This window comes from Sinocyclocheilus grahami, unplaced genomic scaffold (genome assembly GCF_001515645.1).
Source record: "Sinocyclocheilus grahami isolate Dianchi unplaced genomic scaffold, SAMN03320097.WGS_v1.1 scaffold94.1, whole genome shotgun sequence".
Lineage (NCBI taxonomy): Eukaryota > Metazoa > Chordata > Actinopteri > Cypriniformes > Cyprinidae > Sinocyclocheilus > Sinocyclocheilus grahami.
This window is the reverse complement of record NW_015505273.1, coordinates 1,133,703-1,160,302: the sequence shown is the minus strand read 5'-3', so window position 1 is coordinate 1,160,302 and position 26,600 is coordinate 1,133,703. Positions and strand designations below refer to the sequence as shown.

General features: G+C 38.6%; 1 protein-coding gene and 1 long non-coding RNA gene across 2 annotated transcripts in view; both read right to left on the bottom strand.

Moving 5' to 3' along the window:
• The window catches only part of LOC107587585 (transcriptional enhancer factor TEF-5-like), a 24,915-nt gene extending 15,596 nt beyond the window's left edge, over nt 1–9,319 (bottom strand). The window contains exon 1 of the mRNA XM_016275419.1: nt 9,119–9,319. Coding sequence (XP_016130905.1) covers nt 9,119–9,242 — 124 coding nt within the window. The 5' untranslated portion in view covers nt 9,243–9,319. The remainder of the gene's footprint in view (nt 1–9,118) is intronic.
• A 6,303-nt stretch (nt 9,320–15,622) lies between these two features.
• On the bottom strand, nt 15,623–24,359 carry LOC107587586 (uncharacterized). Its single transcript, XR_001609494.1, has 3 exons — nt 24,197–24,359; nt 23,776–23,833; nt 15,623–15,937 (listed from the first exon to the last, which is right to left on the bottom strand). It is a non-coding gene; the product is annotated as an uncharacterized lncRNA (long non-coding RNA).
• Between the last annotated feature and the right edge of the window lie 2,241 nt (nt 24,360–26,600).

Genomic DNA, 26,600 nt, shown 5'->3' with positions numbered 1-26,600 from the left:
GATGGGACCAAACTCCCTTTGTGATTTTAAAACGTAAGACAGTACGCAGATTTGAAGACTACTGTAAGATTTAACTTCTACTGTTAATAAGATATTGGTAGGGATAGCCTAAATGTCCTTTTTTATTTTTATGGTATATCAAAAAGTGTATATTTTTTAAATGTGATTGTTGGTACATTTGACCAGTTTTTACCATACTTTCAAAACAAAAATTAAAATAGGAAAAATATGCAATATGAAAATAATTGAAGACAAAATGTGTTTACTGAGAAAAAACAAGATTTGTTTTTTAAAAAGCCTTTTTGCAAAAGGTACATCTGGAAAAAGGGGGGTCGTCTTATAATCAGGGTCGTCTTATATTCGGGCCAATACGGTAATTAGAATTAAAACTATGTAACCATGAACTTAGGACTGGTGCTGGTGCTTTTTTTGGTCATTCAGTGTTCCTGTAAAAAAAAAAGACCAATAATACTGATAAGATATTGTAACTATTATTATTATACTAATTCTACTAATAAGAACAATATAAAAACCCACTAAGGATTAATGAGCTACTGGATTCATGAATATTAATCAGGTTGTGTGCGTTTGCTCGAACGGATTCGCTGAAATCAAAACAAGGACGATAATAGGTGAGCACCAGTCAATGAGATTGTCGTTTGCGCATTAGTTCCGCCTACTACAGGAAAACCCGGCAGTTCTTAAAAGCTGAAGAATTCCAAAGGAACTCCGTTATTTCTACAGGAAAATACAACAAAGAATATCGTTTACATGTAGCGCATCAATTCTGCATGTTATGTAAGACTCTCGCTCGCTATCGCTCTTTGCGTGTGTGAGAGAAAGCGACGGCGAGTCGTGCGTCTTCACACTAGAGTTTACGTTATGCCAAATACACAAACACAGGTATGCTGCGCATCCATTCAAATGAAAACAGGGACGATAATAGGTGAGCACCAGCCAATGAGATTGTCGTTTGCGCATTAGTTCCGCCTACTACAGGAAAACCCGGCAGTTCTTAAAAGCTGAAGAATTCCAAAGGAACTCCGTTATTTCTACAGGAAAATACAACAAAGAATATCGTTTACATGTAGCGCATCAATTCTGCATGTTATGTAAGACTCTCGCTCGCTATCGCTCTTTGCGTGTGTGAGAGAAAGCGACGGCGAGTCGTGCGTCTTCACACTAGAGTTTACGTTATGCCAAATACACAAACACAGGTATGCTGCGCATCCATTCAAATGAACTGAAAAATATCACGGATCGCTTGACGGAGAGTGAAACTCTGAAGCGCTCAGTCAGAGTGTTCTGTGAGTGAAACTATATCTGTGCTAATCATATACTCAGCCTCCAACTCACACACTGGCGAGTAAAATCTGAGAATTTATTAGCCATTGGCTAATATTAGATATAATTTAGTCGCCCAGAGTGAGTATTTAGTCGCATATGCGAGTGATTTACTCGCAATGTAGAGGGTTGTCACTAAAGACAAAAACCTGTCCTGAAATTTTAATGCATGGGGCATTCGGCGCCCCCTTCAGGAAGACAACTTCAAGTTTGTTATCAAACAATTTTAGCTAGCGACATTTGCCGCCCATTGATTAGCAGCCATAGAAGTATTTGCAATGCTGAGTTCAAGTAGAATATGAATGCAAAAAAAAAATATTGTGATAAAGTTTAAAATATAATTAGATGAGATTTAAAGGCACATTGTGAGAAATAAAGTCACAACTTTTATATGCATCACATTTTCAGAATGAATAAAGTTGCAATTAAGAGTATTAAAGCTGAAGGTTAAAATTTGTTTTGTTTTTTTAGTTTTTACTCTGAGGCCGAAATGGTCTTCCACAGCAGAGAGACCACTGCACTGATTTGAGTTTTGTTTCTGCAAAACCCTTCCCCTGACACACCCTTTCTCTCCCTCGCTCTCTCTCCGAGTCTCCGCATTCCTCGCATTCCACTGCGCCTGTGACATCTGCCCCACACAACTTGATTTGATGAGGGCAACAGCCTGGAGTATGCGTTCAGAAAGCAAGAGAACGAACCAAAAAGGCGAGGGGGGGGGGGGGGGGGAGAGGGAGAGGGGGCGAGAGAGAGCGAGAGAGAAACAAAGAGCTTTGCTGTTTCTGCCAACAACTGGCAGCTGAAGATCCCGTCTTACCAAACGGACACCCACACACACCTGCCACGAACCGTCCTGGCAGGAGGCAAAGAATAACACGGACTCCCTGTGTCCCATATTCCCACCTCCCAGCTCTGATTCCCTCGTTGAGTTTCTTCTCAACCTTTGCTTTTAGAGCATGTCTGTAAAGGAAGCTCTGTAAAGGAGTGTTTTGGTTCAGGAATAGCACCTGAAAACTTTTTGGGATGATTAAACCTCCTAGCCGGTCACCGGAAGGTTGCTGGATCAATTCCTGCAAGGAATGGACTGTGATCCACTAACCAAACCACAATAAACACTTACTTATACAACACAAACTTATCTTGTCCTTCAAATGCCTTTCATGCTCTGCTGAGATGGTTTACCAGAACGTATTGTTGAACAAAAAAGAGACTCAAGGTGGATCAGAAGGATGGATGGTACTTGGCTCCATCCTCAGGGTGCAGGGCACTTTTGCAAGCCTCTGTTCACGTTGAAGCACAGGTGGAAAATATCTTGAAGCTGTAACTACTATGAAACCAGACAGACGGCATTTCTGCCATTCAACTGGGCTGTAAATCAACCAGGCAAAGCCAAGACACTGAGAAGCGGAGATGAGGGAAGGCCTGGCAGAATCAGAAGTTTTGTGGAAAATTGTGTAAATTTCAGTTCTGGCTTGACATTTGGCATGCAACATATACAGATTAGAGCCAGACCGATATGGGTTTTTTTGAGGGCCGATACCAATATTAAGGAGTAAAAAAAAAGGCAGATATCGATATATCGGCCAATATTCTGTGTGTATATTATAGTACAGTATAGTCAAAATTTTGGACACTTTCCCATTCGTGTGTCCAAACTTTTGACAGGTACTATATATAGAATACAGTATATACATAAACAGAATATATATACGTAAACAGATTTTTTTGCGATGATCACTCAAATGTGGTGATCAAAATGACGTGACAAAGATATGTAATTGAGGCAGGGCATTTAACAATTTAACAAACTTTATTATCCAAAATGAGTCTGACATCAGAGCACTGAACAGTAAAGTTGAAGTTTATTCAACTTTATTTTAATTCAATTCCATTCAACTTTATTCAGTTTATTTCACTTGGGAACATTCATTCACGGATTTCACACAGACGAAACTTACTAGAGAAGTGTGAAATAATATACCTCTGTAAATAAATACAACTTAAATTCACTTCTTGTGAACTTTAATGCCCTTTGAATATAACGTGTGCGTTCCCTTGGAACTGGAATCATGACGGAATATCATGTGAAGTCCACTTCGCAGGGCACTTACGGTCGAATAAGACAACGCTTGAATGCTAGAGCCAGACCGATATGGGTTTTTTTGAGGGCCGATACCAATATTAAGGAGTAAAAAAAAAGGCAGATATCGATATATCGGCCAATATTCTGTGTGTATATTATAGTACAGTATAGTCAAAATTTTGGACACTTTCCCATTCGTGTGTCCAAACTTTTGACAGGTACTATATATAGAATACAGTATATACATAAACAGAATATATATACACGTAAACATATTTTTTGCGATGATCACTCAAATGTGGTGATCAAAATGACGTGACAAAGATATGTAATTGAGGCAGGGCATTTAACAATTTAACAAACTTTATTATCCAAAATGAGTCTGACATCAGAGCACTGAACAGTAAAGTTGAAGTTTATTCAACTTTATTTTAATTCAATTCCATTCAACTTTATTCAGTTTATTTCACTTGGGAACATTCATTCACGGATTTCACACAGACGAAACTTACTAGAGAAGTGTGAAATAATATACCTCTGTAAATAAATACAACTTAAATTCACTTCTTGTGAACTTTAATGCCCTTTGAATATAACGTGTGCGTTCCCTTGGAACTGGAATCATGACGGAATATCATGTGAAGTCCACTTCGCAGGGCACTTACGGTCGAATAAGACAACGCTTGAATGCTGCTGCCTGAACAAGAGACCTCCTTACTGAAGTGAAAGTGTTGGCTGGTGTCACTAACTCGCGAACGCAGTGGCGGATCTCCACCAAATTCAGGGAATCCCTTCAGCTCGAGGAGCCCTCTCGAACGCTGCCCTCCGCATGTTGGTAGCCCACCAGGATCGCCAGATCGGTCGGCACCCGACCACCCATAACTCCCGGACCCCAGGGGCTATCGACGCGGGGGTGGTCTCATTCGAAGCGGGGCCTCGAGACGTACACTTGATTCGGCGTTCGAGAGGGTTCCTCAAGCTGAAGAGATCCCTTGAATTTGGTCTGGATCCGCCACGCCGTTACGGAGATATGGCCGTTCAAATGTTCAATGGTATTCGATACACTTAAGCTTTAAAGCATTTCATCCAGGTCGCCAGTAACAAACAATGGAGCTCTGCTGGACAAACTACGTAATTACACCATTTACAAGGATTTTATTTGTGTTTTATGTTCTGTAAAAAAATTTTCATATCGACGGCATATCGGCGGCATATTTGCCGATACCGATATATCTGTGACAGGCTCATATCGGATATATTGGTCGGGCTCTAATACAGATGTCAGGTGTGTGTGTTCTCCAATGGATCAAGAGAACTTAGTTCACTTATCAAATTCATTTCTTTTGAATGCAACTGTATATCTCACAACTGTGACCTCAAATCTTCATTTATTTCTTGAGACGTAAACAGGCTCTCGCAATAAGAGATCCAAAAAATATAAAGGTGCAATTCTGCAATATAGTCGCCATTACAAGAAACACTTTTATGAGAAACGAGTCGCTATTAGGAGATGTAAGGTCTCAAATACAACTGTAAAACTCAAGTTAACCTCTTGGAGCCATTTCCTGCTGGAAGGAAAAATGAAAATTCATTCAAAGCATAACAACTCATAAAAGTTGTCTGTGCAACACACTTATTTCCACCCAACAATGTTGGTGTAATAATTTTTTTTTTTTTTAAAGAGTTCACAAGAGACTTCACATTGCACTGCAGGCTTTTCAGGCCCGATCCAGGTGGTGTTCACAGGCCTCACATCAGCAGTGGTATTATAAGCGCTGTCGTCATTCTCCTCGTGAGTGGGCTCCTTCAGTGGCAGATGACTACATGTAAATGGATAAGGTGTTTATAGTCACAGGAGAGAGCAGGCTCTCCATGAGGTCGGCATTCGCTTTGCTGGAGATGGCAATGAGTGTCAATGACTTGCTTGGATTTGTTTAAAACTTGATTTATTAATAAATCCAATTTGTGGCATTTCACTTTATTGGCACAGTGAACTGAAATGCTTAACATGTCAAATCATCTCACAAACCAGCTTTCACTGGAAATAAACCACTAAACCTGTGGCGTATGAGTCATACATACCATGAATGACAACCGATATAAAACAGAACCAAGGATACCACCATAAGGCCGCATGGTTTCAAGGGAATCCCTCAATAAAAAAAAGACAGATACACAAACAATATCAGGCATAAGCTTCCAGAAAATGCCAACAATGTCCTATCAACAATGTCAATATTCCAGTATTTTCTTATCAGCCAGTCACGGCATCTGAAACACGCCTTTGAAGCGTCCTTCTGACTTCATAGTGAGTCAGTAAGTATGTTTAGATTTACGGTAAGAGGAGGATAAAGCCTGAATGATGTAATCCCAGACTAAAGAAGAGACTCTGGAGGCTTGCAAGATCTAGTGTGCTGCCTTGTCGTCTACAACCAACACAGGCAGCCGCACCTTCTAAGGCAGAATGAAATGGATTGAATTGCTCTATAAATGCCAGCTAGTTTGTTGACACATGCTACATAAAAGAAAGTCCTTGCATAGAGTCTACAAGAGATGCAACTAACACTCACAGTTGATTCTAACAGACTGATGTTTGTGTGTTGCTAAACTAGGGAAAACCTCTATTAAAGTGCAAAAAATATGCAGTGCACACAAATATTGAAAGCGATTTCAAAGATTGAGTGGTTTTCCCATTTACACTTTAATAGCTCTGCTTAAACTTGACATTTCCCTCAACTCGGACCCTGGCCCAAATGACACGCTCGAGATTACCAATCCACACTGGCTCTGATTTGGCAAAAGGCCACCCTTAGCCAAAAGCAACCACCCTTAAGAATTATAAAATGACAAATGGGAGACCCTAAAGCAATGGTGACAAATCCTGCTCTTTACTTTAAGAATACTGGAAGTTTCCAGAATTCCTTAAGACTAGTCATTAGTTGGTTCAGGTGTGTTTAATTAGAACTGGAGCTAAACTCTGCAGGATAGTGGCCCTCCAGGAGCAGAACTGGCACCTCTGACCTACCGAATTGGACAAGTCTATGAAAGGTTTGTCGAAATGCATTCTGGGACTACCCTTGAATATGGCCAAAACAAAGGATGTTACATGGTTGCATTGTTTTGTTGGCTACTGTTAGATATCTCTGCACTGGGAGCATGCCTATGACACCTAGAAATGCTGTCTAGGTAGGAAGCTCACATTGGAGCTCTATGAAACCGCAGCCAGGGGACTCTGACTGATATATAATCAGTAGCAGTGACTTAAACCTTAGGGCAGGTGGAAACTGCACTATTTCCAGTTTCTGTGAATGAATTTCCTGAGTAGCCTGTATAAAAGCAAGGAACGTCCGTGATATGGCATGTCTTCTGAATTGATCAAGCCAAAATTAAACGTGTTGAATTAAAAGAAAATATTTTTAGAGCACTGCACAAGAAAGAAGAATGCATATATGAACACAACAGTTGCATTTAACATAGGGTTCTTCAAGGAAAAGACAACTGCAACCCTAAAAGAACCTCAACGTTTCTTCACCAACAGTGGGTTGTGTTCAGGACGCTTTCTGTCAGTTTGCCTTGCTTTCTTCCAGTCTGGTTTGCATCTCGAGGCTTGGCTTGCTAATTCAAACCAGCACTTGGGTTTTGTCTTGTCTGTTTCTCTGAGGAGAAGAAAGGCGAGCATACAGTTTGAGGAGGAGGGGACCAAAGCCAAACACCTGGACCCTTCCAATCCAGCCAAACTGGAGTGTCCATCTGCAAATTATGAATGCACTGAAAAAGAGACGTATCGCTCAAGTCAAGAGTTAAACCGGATTTGGTCATTTTTACAATTTAACAAATCGCAGCAACAGATTCGCTCATTGTGTCCTACTAACTTTCTGATACAGCTGTTTTGTAGTCCGTATATCAATAAATTCAAATTAGTTTTAGACTAGAAATATACTCAACACAAGTGCATGGTCCCACTTAACATGCTTTCTTGGCGTGTCAACTACGTCCTCAATAGGGGCGATAACGTTACCTTCAAAGGTCTGAGTCATTATTCAGGTAGATACATAGTTTAACCAACTTGCAAAGCAAGATTATCTTTGATATGTTGTTTTGAAGACAGAAAACTGACAATAGAAATAGAAAACGTACTTAAATGGCCTCTAAAGTGCAACATTGAGAAGGCATCACGTTAATAGACATTTTGGAATACAAGATTAAAAGTCTGATAAAAAGTCTGCATTCACAAATTCGTATCCTTATGTTGTTAGTCTAATGAGAGTTTAACGCTTTAACACTGGAAATACTACTTTGCACCTGGAGTTATTAAAGTGCTGTGCCTCAGGGGCAGACCTACCTTGTTTAGGAGGAAGAACTAGTAAGAAAAAAAAAGGAGTACAAGAAAATGGAGGCGGGAGGGTGAGTGAGATCTTGTGGGGGAACAAACCTTGATTGAGCAAGACAAACAGAGCTGGTTTTGCCACTTTTCAACTGGGTGAGAGGGAGGCAGAAGGAAAATAAAAAAAGACAACTCTCTCACAGGGCTGGGAAAAAAAAGATCTGCTAATGATCAGAGATGATAAATACAACCAGTTTTAGGGCAAACACAAAAAAGACAGGAGGAGGCAGCGAGCAAGCAGGAACAGAGAAGCGACAGAAATAGCGATATGTTCTTGAGAAACCCGTCTTCTGTCGGGCCTGTAGTCCACAGAGGTGCTCTGGGACAAGTGTAGGCCTGTTTTATGTGCTCTGAAAAAACACAACTGCTGGCTAAGACATGCATGTTTGTGTGTTTTTAAGGTACTTGGGTGTTTTAGAAAACAAGAACCTCCGTTTATCGAACAAAACCGAACACCTACATCATAATACGAAGCCATTGACGGCTGCTAGTGAATGGCTATTTGAGCATGACTAAATACAAGATTACGTAAGAGAGCAGATGGCGTACGAGCATGAGACTTTTTATTATGCTTCATGAATGCGTGCGCATGCATGGATTTATACGATGGTTTGCACAAAGGGATCCTCGAGTGGATCGTGTATGTGGATGAAAGCATGTCGGATATAACAACCCAGCTCTATCAGCCCATTACCTACCGCCCTCTTATCTTTTCTCTAGTTTCCATCCCTCCTTTCGCCACCCCTCCCATAAGCCCTTCTATCTAGAAACACTTGTCTTGCAACCATGGAATGCACAAAAACACCTCCATCACAAAAACTGACTGCAGCGATACAATCTCAGCAGTTGAACCGTGTGTGTTTTTAAGACTCTCTTCAATTGAGGAGTACAATGGGAAGTTCCTGCAAAATTCAGTTTGGGTGGCAGAAGTTTTAAAGCCAAAAATGACTTCCCTCATATCAAATACATCAATTTGTTAGCTAAAAGCTACGTCACGATGACTGGGCTACCCGGTACAACAAAAACACAGTTCACACTGGCAGTGATTCATTTTAAATTAGCATTTACAATTTTGAGGTGACATGAACAGGGCTGCAACAACCAATAAGTACAATCAAGTATGTTCTTACACTTTTTAAAATTCAGATTCAATTTGCCTGTTGTTTGAAGGACAATGTTGGGTCGGATGTGGAATAACAATAAGACGGGAAAATTTAATTTGTGAGATCATATTAACCAGTTACCAAAATAAATGACAGTTGTATTGCAACTTCCCCTTCGGCACATGAACGTACTGCAAGCTCACTTACCGTACATCTTGCCCTCGTCCGACAGGATGATCTTGCGACGGCCACAGGGTGGATATATAGCCAGTGCCTCCTGAAAGCTCTGCTCGATGTCGGGGCTCCACACGCCCTCGGCGTCTCCGTCCATGGCCTTGTCCAGCTCATCACCCCCATCCTCCAGCCCCTGCTCCGGGCTGCCGTTGGCACTCCACTTGTTGGACGCAATGGTGCCGGCTCCTACCGGGCCCTGCCACGAGCCCCCACGATACGCAAGTACTGCGAGAAAGAAACAAGGAAAGAGAGGCAGAGAGAAAGAGAACATTAGTTAATTGTGGACATAAAGATTAAGCAAATAAATCCCCTTTCAAAACCGCTCCCTTTAGTCGTACGCACCCACAATTTTGGGCACCAGTTGATGAAGACAACAGCAACTGTGACTCTTATTACCATTTCCTCTTCTCAAAAGCTTCCAAAATGACAAATGAATTTTAGACATTATATAAAGCTCCATTTAAAAGGATTAGATAATTAGGACTAGCCTGCAAAAATGCTTGTGGTCGGGAACGCGCAGTCCAATGTGGCCATCTAAATGTCTGAAAATGGTTATGGGATCTTAAGTGTTTTTCAGGCTGCCTCTTTTTCGCATGGTATTGTTCATGAGGATCGGGTCCCGGGAGTCACTGGTGTGCCCACATATTTCATTCTTTTATTTCACTTTCTGCTGACGTTGACGAAAAAACGCAGCTTGGGTAAATACGGCTGACTCCGATTGGGACCTTCCTTTGGGGATATTCAAACACTCTGGTTACACGCACACTGAAAGAATAAACTTGACTTGGCAGCCCGATGACACAGAATGAGCAAAACAACGGTGCGGAGAGCGTTGGAATATGTGAGCGGCCTAATTACTTTTCGACATTGCAGGCCTCAGACTTCAGCGCGATCTAATGCTGCAGAGAGGACACTTAGCGATACATTTCCAAATTGCATTTGCCTCTCAGGTGACAAGCAACACCGTTCATCCCATGCAATCAGGACGGCTGCAGTCACAGGATGTTCCAGAGAAGTTACAGAGTGTCTAATGCTGCAGTAGAACCAACATTTGGAACAATTACACATTAGTGTATCAAATATACACTCAATATCCTTTACAGACTTGTTTGTATCGGTCACACACTGCAGACCTTTAACCTCAAGCATGAGCTACATTGCATTATAATACAAAACAGTCAAAACTGAGTTATAAAAGACTATGATCTAAAATTAAAGCGAAGCGTGGAAAAACTGGATGCCACGATGTTAGGGTGTTGTAGGTGATTCACAGTGTGCTTGCTAAGGTGATACGAGTAGTGCATACTTTTATGGAATAAACATTCATTTTGTATTTGGATAGTATTTGTATATTTTTTAGCAGGGTTGAATTTACACCTTGTGTAAATATCCAGTGTGGTAGGAAAGAGGTGTAAAATGCAAATCACTAATTACATGTTACATGATGGGTTGCATTAACTGAAATATTTCCGTCATTTACATTTTTTTACAAAACCCTCAGTAAAGCAAAAAGGAGAAAAGGTCTCTTTGGGAAGAAAAATGAGAGAAATAGATTGCAAATGCAATTAAAATAAATAATTTGATAAATAATGAGATGTTGATTAAAACTGAAGAGACGCTGTTATGTTATCATTTATACACCACTATAGCATTTATAAAATTTTTGAATTAAATTAAATTTTTAATTATTTTCAGTGTTCATTTTAATTTTAGCTTAAAAGGATAGTTCACTCAAAAATTAAAATTCCCCCATGGTTTACTCACCCTCAAGTCATCCTAGGTAGGGCTGCGAGATAAAACGGTAACGAATTATCGCAATATAATTTATTGACAAAACGATAACAGGAGTTCGATAAATGTTTGTTACAATGTTAATGTGCTAAAGTGGAGCATTTATCCGCTCAACTTCAAACGGCAGCGTAGCATGAGCTTACTAGAGCAGATGCGTTATTCGCTGATCAGTCTCAGTCACATGACACTAAACAGCGCTGTGAGATCCAGTGTGAAGCACTTGAATTCACGAAGAACACAAATGATTCGGTGATTTAAACAAGTTTAAAGCCAGATGAAACAGGAGAAACACTGCATGCAAAGATACAGTCAGAAGGCTTTTCAATCTACAAATTGCCATTATTTACCATGGATTTACTGTACTAACAACTGCACCATGGTATTGTGGGAGAAATGTGAGATACTAATATCGAATTTTAATATGTTATTAATGTTTTATTATGTTATTAATGTAGACATGTATTAAATGTATTAAAAGAGTAATGGAATGTAATTAAAGTAATTTTTTGTGATTAAGCTCTAGCGTTTGTGCGTTTATACTAAATGTATTTAAACTGCTGTTTTTCATACAAATATCTAGAAACCGTATTTTTACCATGGTAAATGTATGCTACTATGGAAGACCAATGGTTAATTTTAATAAAACTCAAACAGTCAGAATAATTAAATTACACCATATAAAAATGAGGTTGGTACAATTTTTACAGATGTTACCGTTTTTGATAATGAACATAAATTTGCATCGGCATCCTAACTCAAGCTACTGTCAAATTTCTAAGAGACAAATATATATTTTTTTATATTATTAATATTGCAGCCTTTACTGCAAACTGTGCTGAAGATGCCCGTCATCAAAGTCAGGAACACAAACCGGTTTCATGAATTGAAACAATATCACTCATTAGAGCATGCAGAAACTAAGAGATTAATTTTCCTATTGACTGGAATGACTGGAAAAGTGTAAAGAATTCAAAAACCTGAAGTGTTTGTCATGTTCTGACCATAAAGAGTAGTTTAAAACCACAATTAACCTTTTGCTTTCTACAACTTTCACTTAGGAGAAAAAAATCTGCCTTTAAACTTCAAAGAAATAAAGATTTGAAATGTATCGTGATAATTATCGATATCGACTGATGAGAAAAATTTTATCGTGATAATTTTTTTGGCCAATTCGCCCAGCCCTACACTACACATCTATATGCTGTGATTTCTGCCATGTCACCAAACAAAATCATATAATGCAAGGTAACACAAACAAGCAAACTTTGAGTAAAAAGGCATGACTGCATGCTCTGAAAAAGCTCTCCATTTAGTGTGTATGTGTGTGTGTGTGCGCACTAGGGGAGAGGGTGAGAGACGAGTGTGTGCATGGGGAGTGCAGAGAAGCCGTTCTATTGGAGAGTTGGGCTTAAATTCCAGACATGTCCTTATTAAGGAAGTGCAGCATTAGTTCTCTCTCTCTCTCTCCCTTATGTCAACCGAGCCCCTTCTCACTCTACCCTCTTCCCCACCCTGTGCTCCCAAGCACTCTGCCCAAATAAGGAGAGGTGAGCAAAGGATGAGGGGAGGGGGAGGTGAAGGAGGGAGGAGTGCTGGAGTCAAGGGGAGTCGAGGGGGTAGGGGCGGGGGGCAAAGCAGGAGGGAGGGGAGGGGAGGACTGACCAATTTAGACATCCATTCGGAGTCTGAAACACAGTGAGATTGTTTTGGACAAAACGCAACATCAGCACGCCCAGGGACTTGAGCGTTCTCGGCACTCCTGAAAAAGAAAGAGCTAGTAGTACAGCTGACAGCGGGAAAGTGGCCTGGACATGGCTTATCAATGCAAAAAATTAAAACTAATACCATTTTTATACACCATGGGGCATTGAAAAACTTTATTGTAAGGTACTTCAAAGAACACCGTGGTGTTAAGATATTATAAACATTAACATCATGATTTTTTTTTTTTTGAAAAGTAGCTTTGAAACAATGTGTACTGTGAAAAGCTCAACTGAAATGATTTTGACTTGCCTTAGTATTAACATTGCATTTTATGCAAATACCATGGTACTATTTTTTTTTTTTTTTTTTTAAGCGTGGTAATGAATAAAAAAAAAAAAAACAAAATGAGTGAAAATGGCCTATTTTAGCTTTATTGTGTCGCCGCCGACACGTTCGGTTTTAAAGGGTTAATAAAAACATTTTTTAATTAACAATGTGTGTGTGTGTGTATATATATATATATATATATATATACACACACACACACACACACACACACACACACACATTTATGAGTTTAAGTGTTTAATCCCACAGTGGTAGCAAATAATATGTTGCAAAAAAGTTATAAATTCAAATTCACAAAACTGTGTCCTGAAGGAAAAAAAAAAAAGGAACAAAAAAAAACTACCAGTTGCAAAACACACTGATGCAATGCCTTGCCAACAAAGAACAAAGTTTATTTTAATACTAATTGCAACAAACATCTGGCAGAGCGTTCTCTCTCTCTATCTTACCCTTTCATCTTAAAGCAACTTTGCGAATACACACACACACACACACACACACACACACACACACACACACGTTTAAGTGTTTAATCCCACAGTGGTAGCAAATAATATGTTGCAAAAAAGTTATAAATTCAAATTCACAAAACTGTGTCCTGAAGGAAAAAAAAAAAAGGAACAAAAAAAAACTACCAGTTGCAAAACACACTGATGCAATGCCTTGCCAACAAAGAACAAAGTTTATTTTAATACTAATTGCAACAAACATCTGGCAGAGCGTTCTCTCTCTCTATCTTACCCTTTCATCTTAAAGCAACTTTGCGAACATGAACTTCCAGTTTCTCTCAAAAAGAGACGGGGCAAGTGACCAAGAATAAGGTCAGACGGACACAACTGCAAAACATCTGTTGCAAAACAAACACGCTCATCCTGCAACGCTGAAAGCCATTCAGCTCTATGCGATGCAGCCGATGCAAAAACAAAAACTTCATTTTCCCATAAGGCAGCTGGGACTTAACTTTGAATGACATGGCACACATATTCAGTCCGACACAGGCACACAACCTCCTCTTTCCCGCCTCCTCTCTCTCCCTCCTGAACCAAACAGAGCTTTTAGTCAGTATATAATGCCAAAGAATTTCCATGTGGTCCAGGAATGTAAATAATGCAGTGAAAGCCATGCAGCGCACACATTCATTCAGACGCCCATTGAATGAACACAAGCCCTCCCTGCCCACTATCTCGCAGAGCTCCAACACAGTACGTATTGTTGTCGGCTGAAGTACTGAGTTGGCTCCAGCCACGATTCTCTGGGTTCACCGGATTCCTCACGATCTCTGCAGGAGAAAGCCCAGGGAAACTTACTTCAGTATGATCTAATATCAATTACAAAACATGGACTTACAGCCAGTTTTTCCCCAAGCTGACACTTCCAACCATGGAATCTGGCATGGTCTAACAGAGGAGTTTGGGGGTTGCCAGACTATTCTTACCAGAATCATAAAGACTTAGACATTCGGCCATTCCAGGAAAGGGGCACTGATTGAGGTTTACTTGGTGGCCTTTTCGAATTTTCCTCTCAGAGAGGTTGTTTATGACTCAAAAGTCAGATATTGTGGTCACACACAAGACGCACATGTACAAGAAACAGAGGACTGAACTAGAACTGTATGGTGATTTCATGACGTAGCACATCAAATCACACAGCTGATATAGATGTTTTCACTGTAGTTATGGTTTACAGTGAAAAGATCTAGAAGATTAAAGTTTTAAAGAATATAAGCCATTACTTCAGCTTGTTGATTACATTTTAATAACTGTAGTCTACGTATAATTTAGCAAGTATGCGTTGTATACTGTTGAAGAAGAATAGCAATAAAGCTTGATTTATGAAGAGACAAACTTGTGCCACCTAACTACATTTCCCATCATTCTCTGTGACAGGATGAGAGGGATAAAATACACAGATAAAACATGGATACACTTGTCTGCTTTGCATTAGCACTTACAAAAGCTCCCCGTCTTTGCCAGGAAGTGAAAAAGAATGAGAAATATGAAATCGTCCAGGAAGTCAATTTTATTTAAACTAAAACTACTAAAATAATCAATTATAAATAGTTGTATTTTGAAGCCAGTTTTGGTTATCAGCTTTAAAATATTAGTTACATTTCAAAGCAGATAACCAATAACTACTGGGCTTATATAGATCTATATCATCTATATCTATATCAACCTAATATCAATCTGAAAAAAAATTCTCCTCATGCTTCAAATGACGAACATCATAGACAGTGGAAAACTACTTTTCAATTAAAAAAATAACTTATCCCAAAATCATTTAATAAATGTAGGCCTACTATGAACTATTCGAACAAAATAAATAAATAAAAGAAACTTAAAAGAAACTATATAATAAAAATGTATAAATAAAAATACAATTAAATGGACTTTTCAAAAAATAAACTAAAACTAGAATACATATGATCACAACTAGAAATGTGATCATATTTATCAGTTTAGACATCATCCTATTTTACTTATCGGGTCAATACAGATTAAAGAGTCACATTTATTCTTAAAACTTAATTGTTTTTTTTAAAAGTCACATTTATTGGCCAATACCAAGAAAATGCTATGGAGGAGAGAAATCAAGTTTTAGGTTAATCAGAGAGAGATTCATGACTCAATCATGGGATTTAATCCAAATCTGGACTTTCCATCATCTCAAAACAAGAAGAGAAGTCATGGTGTTACAATCCCATTTATGTAAATATGCTAGGATTCTCAAAGAAGCTTATCCTGCATCTCCACATCTTGGGTTTTATAAAGTCTCTTCCAGTCTCAGTAAGTCATCTGATCACATTTCAGGGTCTCCGCTAACTGTCAGAGGAGCGGAGGGACTTTCCAGCGCATGGAGCGAGCGTTGGAGTCCATCTGCGCCGTTGTTTTTTTGGTGGGAAACAAGCGAGTGGAGGATCCTGTCCAGGAGGGAGGTCTTCACTCTGTCCTGCCAGCAAAATAAGGCATGCAGGGGAAGTTAATGGGAGCCAACCCTAACGTCCAGAACCTACCTTTTGTTTTTCCTTCTGTTGGACACTCATGTCAGATACCTAAACATAGAGATGTAGGAGAGCTGGAGAGATCTGAGCTAAGGTGTCATGGCTACCCTGCACTCTTAAAAATAAAGGTTCTTTATGCCGAGTTCACACTGCACGATTTTAGCCCGATTTTTAATTCGCCGTCAGGTTTTGCGAAATCGGATGTAGGAGAGCTGGAGAGATCTGAGCTAAGGTGTCATGGCTACCCTGCACTCTTAAAAATAAAGGTTCTTTATGCCGAGTTCACACTGCACGATTTTAGCCCGATTTTTCATTCGCCGTCAGGTTTTGCGAAATATCTGACAAATGCCTGAAATCAGAGGCAAATCGATGCTCGCTCACATGAGTGACAATCACGCAGTGTGAATGATCAAAGACGCGATCTGAGAGAATCGCAGACGCGTCGCTGACGCCCGTGAAATATTTGGCATGCTAAATATCTGGCAATATCTGATTGCCGCCGGTTGTTTTTCATGTCAGCAGGTTGAAGCGACCCCAATAACGTGATATTTAGGCCCTGGAATGTGAATTGTACCAGGAGAACCCCACCAAAAATTTTTTTATTTTATATTCTGTCATAGTTCCATCGTGCAGTGTGAACACAGCAACAACTGAATGCTACCCCAGATAGTCGTTCGGTGTGAACCCAACAGTGATGCGACGTCTTTGAAAATCGTGCAGTGTGAACTCGGCATTAGTGACATCAACAAGAAGAACCTTTAGAGTTTTAAAATGTTCTTCACTCTTAAAAATAAAGGGGTTTCTTCTGCAATACCATAGAAGAACCATTTTGGCTCCCCAAAGAACCTTTCAGTGAACAGTTCTTAAAAGAACCATTTCATTTCCTAGTTCCTATGCTTTTTCCACTATATTGTCTTAAAAATAAAGGCTCTTTATTGGCACTGGTGGTGCAACCTTTCTATTCCACAAACGGTGGGGAAAAAATGTGGTTCCTTTAAGAACTGTTCACTGAAAGGTTCTTTGAGGAACCTAAAATGGTTCTTCTGTGGCATTGCTTTGAAAACCCCCTTTTGGAACCTTTATTTTTAAGAGTGAAGGCGAAATGACCAAGAATTGAAGTATTTACAAGAGTGAGAATTGCCTTTTTTAGTATTCGTACTAATGCACAAAGCTCTTTCAACAAATGCCCTCCAACTGTTTTTTCCTGTCGAACGCAGCTCAGAATGTGAGATTTGTTAGGAAACTGTTGCAGCTGGAACACTTGTTGGCAATAGTCGCCCCTGGGGAGCGTATCCCTCCGGGCAGCCTCCACAACACACCCACCCTTCACTCACGCAAGAGCGTACACACTGAATACTCTTCAGTGTATTCGGCTCCTTGTCGAAAACACACACACAGTCAGCAGCGAGAGAACAACAGGGCTGGACAAGTGTAGTAGCAGCTGCTGGTTGGGTTCAGATAACATATAAAGACGTTTAGAGCGTCTCCTTCTCTTCTTCTCATTGTCCGGCACTGATTTCTAACTACGGCCAAAAGCACATGAATCGCACTTCCTGCTGGAGAGGAAACTCATGTCAGATCATCCCTTACTAGTATGATTCATCAAAGCAGAAGATAACCTCTTAAACAAGGCAGAGAGAGTATGACTCAACCTATTCTTGGGAAGTTGCATCTTCCCAGCAACAATTTTACCTTTTGTGGTTGGCAAATTAGGATCCTTAGAAAGCAATAAGCAAAAAAAACAAAGCACTGATTTATTTGGCAAAGCATACTGTATATGCAAATCTGATGGGTGGGTTAATCAAAATCTGAGAATATGATTGGTTCAGGCTTTTTTTTTTTTTTTTTTTTCACACTTCAGCGTCTGTTCACATGATCGTCGCAGCAGTCCAAGTCTGAACATGTCTGAAGGAACGGATATACGTGGGCCCAAGAGTGACAAATGTAGGCATACCTGCCATTCGTTCTAGTCTGTTTCTCTTTTTTAGCTCGTTGGCTTTGATGGTCTACACACCGTTTATGGCCTTCAGACCCAAGGCCACACACCGGGAACTGACCATCATAAAACCTGTGTGTGGCCAACTAGAGGAACAACCTTGGAAGATCAATTTAGGACTAGAACAACATAGGCTACTCAGCGTTTTGTGAAAAGCCTAAAAAAAATATTCAATAGAAATCAGTATACAACAAATGTATATTAAAGTACAAAATGTGGCTATGAGCCTAGCCCTGTGTGGCCTTGATCTCAGAAGTTAAAAAACAGCATTTGATGGAGGTTAATATAAAATAACAAAGAAAAAAAAGGAATGCACCAATATTAAAATTCTGGGGAAAAATGATGGTCATGTTATGGCCAATAATCAATAAATAGCCAGTAATAAATATTATTTCCAGATAATATATAATATTTCTATATACACTATCTATTTAGTTTATTCTATGTCTAAATACATTTTAAAAACTAAATTTAAACCATAAACCATATATGTTAATTAGGCATCGAAACTTCAGTGTACAGTATGAACAAAATGAATGCTCATTTCAATATTTGATAAGATTAAACTTGAAGTTAGATAAACTTGAAATTAGCATCAGATGACGACAAAAGAAAACGAAAATATGAAAGGGTATGATAATGATGAATTTAAAAAAATCTAAGCAGCAAGAAAATGTGTATGGTACCGATAAATTGGTACCATTTGAAAAGAAATGGAGTCAGCATTTCATACGCTACACAAATGCATCTCAATGCATGTGCAGCCCCATTGTACATACTTAACATACATTCTTGCACTACTGCTGCATTAAAAACAATAAATAATAAAAACTTACTACTGAAAGGGGCGATAGAGTTACCAATAAATATTTGCGGTATTAAACCAGATGCATTTTCATTCAGGTACCGTAGTTAGCTACAAACACACTAACAGTTTAACCGTTAAACAATGCTCAGTAAAAAAAAAAAACAGTACTAATCTAATGAGACCTAAAGCAATATCATTTACATTTGGACACGTCGGAACAATGCATGATCAAGTTTGTTTAGCTAGCAATTTCTGCCTACACGTAATTGCTTAGATATGTTCAGAGCCTCAGATGTAATCATGTTTGATAGCATTTAACCAAGTCCTGCAGGTCAGAGCTCTCACTTCCAGTAACTAATAGTGAGTTTTTGTTTAAAAGTCAGTGGCAGGACATTGCTTCAACACCCTTCCAAGACTATCAGCTTGTCTGAGAGAAGAAACCTTTTTGGTCTCAGCACATCTCTTTCTATCATTCTCCAACTCCCCAATCACTTTCATTCACCCGCTTGCTTTCTTTCCCTCTCAGTGTTTAGCTCTAATAAATTCTACCCTTCTCCTCCAATAACTTCCTCTTACTTCCTCTCTGGCTCGGCACTCAGGAAACAATCAGAGCTGTTGAAGAGCCTGTGAGAGAGAGCTGCTCGACAGATGAGAAAAAAAAAAATACAAAGAGTGAAATTAGGAATAAATGGCTCTTACTCAACTAAAATGACTCTTTACATGAACAGAAGCACCTAATGGAAATAACCCTTGACGCACACGAGACAGCTAAACATGAATCTCTAAGATATTAACGGTTCCTGATTTTTGACATTATCCACCAGGGTGACTTTCCAGGACGGCCGTCTGCTCTCAGATCTCTCCATATGGTTAACTCTAGTCCTGATTCAGTCAGCAGAGGAAAGACTGACACAAAGAGCACCGCGTGTGCCAGAGGACTCGCTCGAACATCTGATTCAGCACTTTCCGCGGAAAATCGTCAGGCGAATTTGTGAAGGAGTGCTCTTGCCTGACTTGGTCATTTAGTGGCTGAGGCAGGGGCTCGAGCCAAACCCCACGAAGACCGAAAAGACATGCATAAAGAGACAAATGCTCACAGGACTCTTGGGATGGCAGAGAGAAAGAGGCCCCATGTGCTGATCTCTGAGTCACACATCTATGCCAAAAACAGAGGAAGACATAGACACAACCTCATGCACTGACAAAGATTTGGTGTAGAAACAATTTTCATCTAGAATAATTACAGAGAAAGGCAACACACTATTTAAAAATTAAATTTTAACAGAAATAGTATGAAAGACTGAAATAGTATGTTCTTGTAAAATATACCCCAAAACTCTGTTTTATTTACTTTAAAAAATCTTTTTTTTTTTTTTACAGTGTACAAATTAAATTTGCAATCTGATTTCTTGAGTATTAAAAGCTTTCTTAGAGCTTTCCAAATCAAATATGGCAAATTTTTAACTTCAAAACTAGAGTAGATGCATTTGATGATATAATCAAAACAAAACCAGATTTTTATATTTTATGAAGAAAAGTACGTGGCTCTTGCAAAACACAATGCTAGGGTGTTTTGGGTAATTGCTAGGTAGTAATGTACTGGTCCAAGTCGAAGAGTCCCTCATTCAATGTAAATTTAGGGGAATTTTTCATCCCTTTCATTATATGCAAGTTGAAAATCATAAGTCTGTTCCCTGACACTAATCCCACACATTTCTTTAATATGCCGCATTATATGAGACATCATCAATCTCCGTAGCACAAATGGTGTGAGACGAGTTACACATCAAAATCAAAAGGGTGGTTCACTCACAAATGATAATTCTGTCATCATTTATTCACCCACATGTCTTGACTTACTTTCTTCTGTGAAAAAAATTATATTTCAAAAACTAAAGGGGTTTAAAAAAAATATAGAGAATTTTTCAAAATATCTATTCTATCTTGTCAGACAGGTTTGGAACAACATGTGTGAGTAAATTCCATTAATACTTAGTTTTTTTTCAAATGACTAATCCTAAGTATGAGCACTAAGTATAAGTTCATTCATAATGTGATATGACATGACGAAAACGGCAACAATGATCACTGTAATGATTATCACACTCTGACAAACTCTGGCTTCTTAAGAATGACAAATAAAAGCAACCACTAGACAGAAGGCCAAAAATAATCAGCTTGCCTTCCTTTTTCCAATTCAGATTATTAGATTAGATAGCATAGCATTAGCATAGCTGACTGCCGTGTGAACCCCGGTGCACTGCCACAAACAGTTGGTTTCAAGAACAACTGGAAAGTTTAGCAACTTCAGACAGACAGACACAAAGGCTATACTGTTCTAGCCCACAGCTCGCCCCTCCCTCGAGTCGCAAACGGCCACGGAGAAGACAACAAATCTTATCTGCCAATGCCTCGCACAGGAATTGCATGTAAACAAGTGTCCCGAGAGCGGGCATTAATTTTCAGCGCAATGTAAACACGCTTTCATAGGCCGCCTCTCCATCATAATTAATAAAGCATAGCGACACGTTGTGTGTGCTTTGCCGCAGAAAAAAAAAAAAAAAATGAGAACAGCACATTTGCAGCTGAACAACAAATGTGGCATAAACATACGGCATCTGTTTAAATTCACCAAAAACAGTATGTTTGCTTAAAATGTGTTGCCCTCAAAACAATCAGGGAAATTTTTTTTACAATTGTGTATAAACTAATATTTAAAAAATCACCTCCGTTCCAATGCAAACCTGGTCAATGGAAAAAACTAAATTCTGTGTAAAACAATACTTTCATTTCAGAAATGTGCTTTTGTAATCTTTAACTTGTATTATGTGTAAATTCAGCATTATATAATCCATGCCTTGTGATCTTAAATATTGGCCACTGAAAATTGCATAAGGGAAAGCTAACACTAATACTAGCGGGCTTGAGCTTACATATTTACTCAAGGAATATTTTTTCAAAAGACATTTCCGTACCGCGGAGGCTTACAGTAAAGTGACTTACATATCACGTAAGAGGCAAATACCAGGACAGGTTGACTGGAGTGCATGTCACAAGCCAAACTAGACTAAACTTCCTGTAACAGACTTAGTTAAGAAGCCGAGACATTTAGTAATGTGTGAAGCCGAACCTCCGATGTGGGGTTCATTTGTTGTTGATCAGATAATGGGGTTGGGGTAACATCTCAATTCATTTTTGAGATGTTTTGGACTCACGAGCAAGAAAAAAGATTTGGCTGAGATCTGGCTCAAAATCTAAATGTAAACCAAAAAATTGGAGAAAATAAACTGGAGTACAATTTAGTTACTTTCACTGTTGACTAAACAAAAACCACCGTAACATCTGGTCTATGTACAGTCTCTTTAAAGAGCTACAACAACAATCACTTCTAAACACAACCCGACCTCTATCTAGCTATATTTCAAACTTTTTTTGAGAAGCCCAACCTTTCTAAAAGGAGGTAAAACATAAGACAACCTAATCAAGCAGCTGAACTTGAAGAGGCAGTTTGGGCTGAACTGATTAAGTCCAACCTGAAGTGCAGCATTTCTGTTCAACGAAACCTGTCCATTAATAGTAACTCAGAGGAACAATAAAAATGTGCAGAGCATCATTAAAAACACTTACATATGCGTGGAGCAAACTAAAAACGAATGTACATATTCATGAGGAGGACAGAACTCAAAATACTTGGGTCTCACCAACTAACCCTGGGGGGAAAAAACAGTAAATGGCAAATTCAGACAGATGAGATGAAAATGTTTGATAAGATGAGAATTCATTAACCCGCTTGTTGTCCTAAGAAACGGCATCCTCCTGGGATCCCTCAGTCAAATTTCTGTTACATTAAAAAAAAATCTAATTCACGAGGGTCTAAAAACACTCATTAATGTTTAAATTAGGGAGGTGCTTAATCTTCTTACAGATTTTTTTTTTATTTCATAGATTTACAGAAACTATTTAAAGCTGAATAACATCTTAAAGACCAAAGGCCATGATTGGTTCTTCAACAAATTTGACCATAAAGACCAAACGATTTTCACATGAAAAGTGCTATACAAATAAATGTGAATTGAATGATGAGAAAAGGTTATATTCATTTAAAACACATTTACACAAAACTGTTTTTATTTTTTGTTTAGATATTCTTGAAAACGTCACAAAGTCAGGATAGGACACCAAAAAGGGTCAAAATACTCTTTAAACCATAGAATGTACAGTATGTGGAAAATAATGTGTTTTTTTTACTTTAAACCGCATAAACACATTTCATTACACCAAATAATGTTCTTTTTAGCAGCATCATATGACCCCTTTAATATCGAAACGCTCAATCGGAGCTGTTTGGGCGGGAAGATAACTCAACGTCACTGCTTTACCCGAGTAACCAAAATAGTTTTAATTTTAAAAAAAAGTATAACATTATAGTATAACAGAGAGTTTACAGACATTAAGATTTCACACAAAAACACATTTCACACTTAATTCAGTTTTGATATTCAATATGAAAAGTGCCTGAAGGCAAATATGACCGTTTCCAAAGAAATCAGTTATCATATCAACCAGTTTTACAATAAATTGTTTTTATGCTATTTCTATAGGTTAAGTCGGTTCAACTCTTCCCAATAGTGTAATTTTTTCACTTCACATGCACTCTAAAAAATGCTGGGTTGTTTCAACCCAACTTTGGGTAAAATATGGACTAACCCAAATGTCGGGATACATTTTTAAATTAAGTTCAGTTTTTAACCCAGCACTTGGGTTAGTCCATATTTGACCCAAGGTTGGGTTGAAACAACCCAGCATTTTTTTAGAGTGTGTAATGAAAAAAACATAACTTTGTAAATGAAAAACATAACTTTTAATGCATATACTTCTCTGCTCTTAAACTCACCTCACTAATAATCTCACAGAAATCAGTAAATATTAAATCCAGTAAACGTATTGAGCCTGTCAAGTGAAACAAACATAGTCAGACTTACCTGATAACGTAGAAAAAGGGGTGAGCGATCTCTCCAAACACTTCTCTCTGACAATTCTCTGGAACAACAAAACTTCTTTCCTTATTTTCAATCACAAGTGTTTGGGAAATGCTGCTACGAGAGTAACTAAGAGCCTGTGCAGACGAGCAGGACATTTTCGACGTGCAATAATGGAATGCGATAATGTTTCTAACTTAAAAGTCTAATTAAAAGGCAAACAGTTCCTGGCTATCGCACTAAAATCGGCTCCCTCGCTCTCACACACGCACAATTCCAGCATATCCACACGGAATTCTGTCCCTCATCCCACCCAACGCAGGGAATTCCGAGGAAAAATGCGAAATATGACAAAGATCTGAAAACTTCGCTAGAGCGGCATGAAAAACGCGACCAGACAAAGGGAACTGAATCTAAAACTCACCTTTATTGAGAAACACCTCTACCGATAGAACTAGACGAGGTGTATTTCTTTAAAGTTATATTTATCTTGGTGCTCTATTGTTTTCAGTAATATTTCTCCCGGTTTGACAGTAAAGGTGGAATGCGAAGTATGGGTTTGGTATGAAATTCACGCACTTCAGTGGAAAACGAAGGAGGGGGAGAAAAAGTTGAAGGAGGGGCCACCGTTGCGCGTCAATCAACACGGCTGGGGGCGGGGACTTCTCCAAAGGCCCGCCCACTTTGGGCCACAGAGAAGAAAAGAAACGCTACTGTACATTGAGTTATAAATACCAAGTTTAGATTAATGTAATTACGTTTATCAATAACAAATAGCGCAGAGTAGATACTATCTGGAACGTAATCTGGTATTTATTTATAAATATTCAAATTAATTTGTGCATTAACGTTCATTAACTAATTAGACTAGTAACATTTACAATGTTTAGTTAATTAGCAGCTTAGTTAGTAGTCTTTTGCTTTTGTGGATTTAAGAAATACTTGTTTTGGAATTTCTGAATGTATATTTTAAAATGTAGGGCCACTTTAAATGTTAAAATATGTAAAAAATAAAATAAAATAAATAATAATAATAATAATATTAAAAAGAAGAAGAAGAAGAAGAGGTAAAATATGCTCATTAAAATAAGTACTTATATACTCATTTACTGAAAATAAAAACTAATGCAGTTAAAAAAAAGTTTAGACAAAAAGTATGGAATAATTATTTAAAAACTGCCAATTTAAATATGTTAAAATATGTAAAATGTGCTAATTAAAATAAGTACTTATGTACTCATTTACTGAAAGGTTCAAAATTTTAGACAAAACTTGGAATAATTAATAAAATCATTTTTCAGTACTTGACTTAGTGTTACTCCTAATGTTTTTAAAAAATGTTTAATAATCATTTAAAACATCTATATAACTGAGCTTATCACTGTATTTAAAACACTTTGTAAAACCAAGTGATTTTATTGACAGGTCATATACTGCACGATTCTCAGTCCCTTAGAAGGTCATCATCATCATCCTCTTCATCGTTCAGCAAATCTAATAGAATCCATTCAGCATTCCAGAGAGATGAGTGTGAACAGCGAAACCTCTTCACCACAACCACCGTCTCAGGGGAGCAAAACAGTCATACTCAGTGACGTAATATGCTGGAATGGAGCCTAAGATTATAATGCTTGTATGCTGCTTTAACATACAACGTAGAGCTCCGTCTGTAGGCCAAACCTGTAGCAGAGTACAGTTCAGAGTAAAGATTAGCAAAGTAAAGTTAAAATATTACAAGGGTTACAAAAAGCTACAGGGACAAGATGAGGAAGTAGTTGAAATTATCACAGCAACTCTACATGGTAAACTTTTTTGAGACTTACAAGTTTGAACAACCTACCCAGCAGGCTGTGACAGATCGTCTGGTCTAGCCTGAGGCTGAAGGTTTAAAGAGAGATCCCCAACCACACTTTAATTCTGTTATACTGTTCATTCATTCGGCCTCATGCAATGACTTTATCTTTTAAGATCTGTATTTTTTTTACCTTACAAGATTTAGAAAGACATTTAAACTCATTATAAATCAGCATTCACAACTCATTATAATTTTTCAAATCTACTGTGATTTGCTATTATTGCAGTGGCATTTATGAAATAAAAACTAAGCAGCATTAAATTAACGTTAAAGCCTAAAACATTGTCTAAATAGCTATTTGGCTATTGGTTAACATCAGTTTTCAATGTTAAAGCTGCTTTGGTGGTATCAAGTGAAAAAGAAAGTTATTTCAGAGTCAAAGAGAAGCAATTCAAAAAATGCATAAATGAAACATGCACAAAAATACCAGAAATGTGCAAGAAAGTAAATTTTTATTTCATATTGACTTGGCAACCTGAATTGTCATAAGCAAAACCTTTCACACATCTATCAAACACCCAGAAACCAAACTGTTAAACGAAGCACATTTTTACAAACACTTATTTCATTTCAAAGTATTGGATTTTTCTGTAGCCTCCTTGTTAGTGCGTCCGCCTCCTATGCCGGAGACCCATATTTGAGACCCACTTGGAATGAGAACGAGGTGTGGCGGTGAGGACCCGGGAGAGAGGGGTTACATTGGTGCCGTGACCCGGATGGGAGTGAGGCTTAGGGGGGTGAGTGTAATGGAGGCCAGCGAGTAGGTGCTGTGCAGGTAAACCTCACTCCCCTGATCTCAAGAGACGCACTAGCGACTGATGCTAGAGGCAGCAGTCTTTAGCCTCCTTGTTAGTGCATCCGCCTCCCATGCCGGAGACCCACTCGGAACGAGAACGAGCTGTGGCGGTGAGGACCCGGGAGAGAGGGTTTACATAAAAACGGAAGAACATGACTAATGACCTTTGTCTGCACG